This window comes from Salvelinus sp. IW2-2015, unplaced genomic scaffold (genome assembly GCF_002910315.2).
Source record: "Salvelinus sp. IW2-2015 unplaced genomic scaffold, ASM291031v2 Un_scaffold4076, whole genome shotgun sequence".
Lineage (NCBI taxonomy): Eukaryota > Metazoa > Chordata > Actinopteri > Salmoniformes > Salmonidae > Salvelinus > Salvelinus sp. IW2-2015.
Window position 1 is genome coordinate 12647 of NW_019945348.1, and position 2519 is coordinate 15165.

The window sequence follows — 2519 nt, forward strand, 5'->3', positions numbered from 1 at the left end:
ATAACGTTAACTTCCAACTGGCAGTTGAAACGGAATAAACGTTACCTTCCAACTGGCAGTGCAGTTCCACTCTCCGTTGTCACTCTTGTCCCACACCTTAAATGATGGATATAAGGGACAGGGTTATTTCAAACAGATGGGTTTGCCAAGAAGAACTAACTAGCTGGCTTGTACTTAGAAAGTAAATGTAAGATCAGGGGATTCAAAAGGATTGGTTTGTTGTTAGCTGGCTAACTAGTTCAGAGCTTTCTTTACTTTACCTTGACACTTTGGTCACTAGAGCAAGTTGCCATTCTCCGGCCATGGAAATCATATGAAACATCATGAATAAGATCCTTGTGGTCCGCTGCAATACTTCGAGCGACAAACATTGCTGTTTGGTGAAAAGCCTGCTCGATAAATGTAGCAACAAATAAACCACGTTACATGTGAGTTTACTATACTATGGGACAGGTTGCATTGGTCGGCGCCATTTTTATAAAAAGTKGTTTCACTGCCAAGCTTTAGCTGAAATACGCCACCTCTATCTTCATAATATTTGTCTGCCCAATTGTGCCGATGCAAACTATATCATAGTCCCAAACTATATTAATGAATTATTCTCTCGAAACCAGGCCGTAGTCACTATGTGCCTTAAAGTGAGCATTTATTATCTCGAATGACATAAAAAATCTTGTTTTTGAAAGATACCGAAGMTTTCCTCTAGTAACCACAAAGTCAATAACGTAAAAATGCATACAAATAGATTTTCGGTCTTAATTTAAGGTTAGGCATAATGTTAGCAGTTTGGTTTAGGGTTAAGGCTAGATTCAAAATCACAGTTTAAAATGAGAAATTGTAGAAATGGGCGGGGTTTGTGGCTGTGGTAAGTAGGGAAAACGATACCGAAGGACCCTTTCTGGCGCATGCGTACATTACGCCCGTATTAGACGTCAACTACACTGACAAAGTCTGTATCGTTTTTTTTTTTTTTTGGGGCGAATGGCTTTGTTTTATAACAAGTAATGACTTAAATCATTTCTAGTTATCATCCATATTGATAAAATAACACTTTAAAAATGGACCAGGACTTTGAGGACATGGATTCAGAGGGCCGGTGGCAGAACTTATACATAGTAAGTTAGCTAGCTGTTGGCCTGTCTGTTAGCTTAGCTGATGCAGCTAGCAGCACCAGTGTCAGCTGCTATTTACGCACGCAAAAAGCAGCTATTTGTAGAAATACGCACGGATGTTTATTGTTCTCTTGTTGCCTTTTACTTTGCTGTCTTTAGACATCTCTTTTCGGTGATGGCGCACAACAATACTCAGCCAGACTCCAAAGCCGAGTGCCAGCAWTCTGGAGTTTTTAGCGTGCGCATGCATGCGGTTACTAACGATATCCTCGCTAAGAGGTTTATCTAGCTAGCTAGCTATTTGGCTGACGGTTGTTCTCTTATCCATAGTAKGATTAGATTGACAGCTACAAACACYTCGTTTGTCAACAGCTTCAAACCCTTGCTGGTGGTTCCAACTAGTTAGCACAAGTGTTTATTTGYGGAATCGCAGATTACAACTATTTCCTGCATTTGTTGGTCAACGGTTTTAACCTTTTAAACATCCATTGGTTMCTGCCTAGTGTGGCAAATTGTGTTATCATGATTTGATAGCAATCCGCTGTGTTTAATTCTTTTAACGACACTCCTAAAGATGATGAACTGCCATTCGCCGTAAGTTTGTTTCCCCTACTTGACCAGGCAGTTGTGCTGAAGAAACCTGCCTTTGTCATGATTATTTTTAGGGATGAGATTATTCCTGATCYATAAGGAATTCCTGCTCTTCTGACATCCACTATTCACAAACTACTAAAATTGGCCCCCAAACCTAAACCATTATCCTACAAGTAATGCATAAGGCTCTATTGAGTTCCCACAGCATCGTCCATCCAATCAGCAAGTGTGACCAGAGGATCTACAGTAACTCAACATGTTCTGATTCTGTGTATATCGAAAGTAGTCTGACCGTGTGTCTTCAGTGTGTCTTCAGAAACCTCATGGTACAGTAGGCCTACAGAGGAACAATTCATAGTCTATTAGTCTGTGATGACTAAACCGTTTGTTTGCAGGAAATACGGAATCAGTCCCATGAATGCCCTTTAAAAGTTGCTAAATATCCAGAAAATCGCAACCGGAACCGATACAGAGATGTCAGTCCATGTAAGTGACTTCATACTCCTTTATATCTTGTTCTTTAAAATGTTTTGTTGTTGTTYTCTTGAACCATACCACATTGATTGCAGTATGATACCAACTTCAGATTCAGAAAACTTTGTCCTCAATGAGGCAATTCATTTTGCAGCAATGCAATACATACATGAACTTGTCTTTCACTTGGATATGTTGTTTAATATATTACTTCTTTCCTCTGTGGTTGTCTGTGTAGTTGATCACAGCAGAGTTAAACTGGAGAACACAGAGAACGACTACATCAACGCCAGCCTGGTGGTCATGGAGGAGGCCCAGAGGAGCTACATTTTAACTCAG

General features: G+C 40.2%; 2 protein-coding genes across 2 annotated transcripts in view; one reads left to right on the forward strand and one right to left on the reverse strand.

Moving 5' to 3' along the window:
• Positions 1-859, reverse strand: part of LOC112076839 (nucleoporin SEH1) — a 9456-nt gene extending 8597 nt beyond the window's left edge. Inside the window, exons 1-2 of the mRNA XM_024143502.2 lie at positions 261-859; positions 46-96 (exon numbers count right to left, since the gene is read on the reverse strand). Coding sequence (XP_023999270.1) covers positions 46-96; positions 261-371 — 162 coding nt within the window. The 5' untranslated portion in view covers positions 372-859. The remainder of the gene's footprint in view (positions 1-45; positions 97-260) is intronic.
• A 49-nt stretch (positions 860-908) lies between these two features.
• ptpn2b (protein tyrosine phosphatase non-receptor type 2b) overlaps positions 909-2519 on the forward strand; it is a 30827-nt gene continuing 29216 nt past the window's right edge. Inside the window, exons 1-3 of the mRNA XM_070441473.1 lie at positions 909-1115; positions 2102-2192; positions 2419-2516. Coding sequence (XP_070297574.1) covers positions 1059-1115; positions 2102-2192; positions 2419-2516 — 246 coding nt within the window. The 5' untranslated portion in view covers positions 909-1058. The remainder of the gene's footprint in view (positions 1116-2101; positions 2193-2418; positions 2517-2519) is intronic.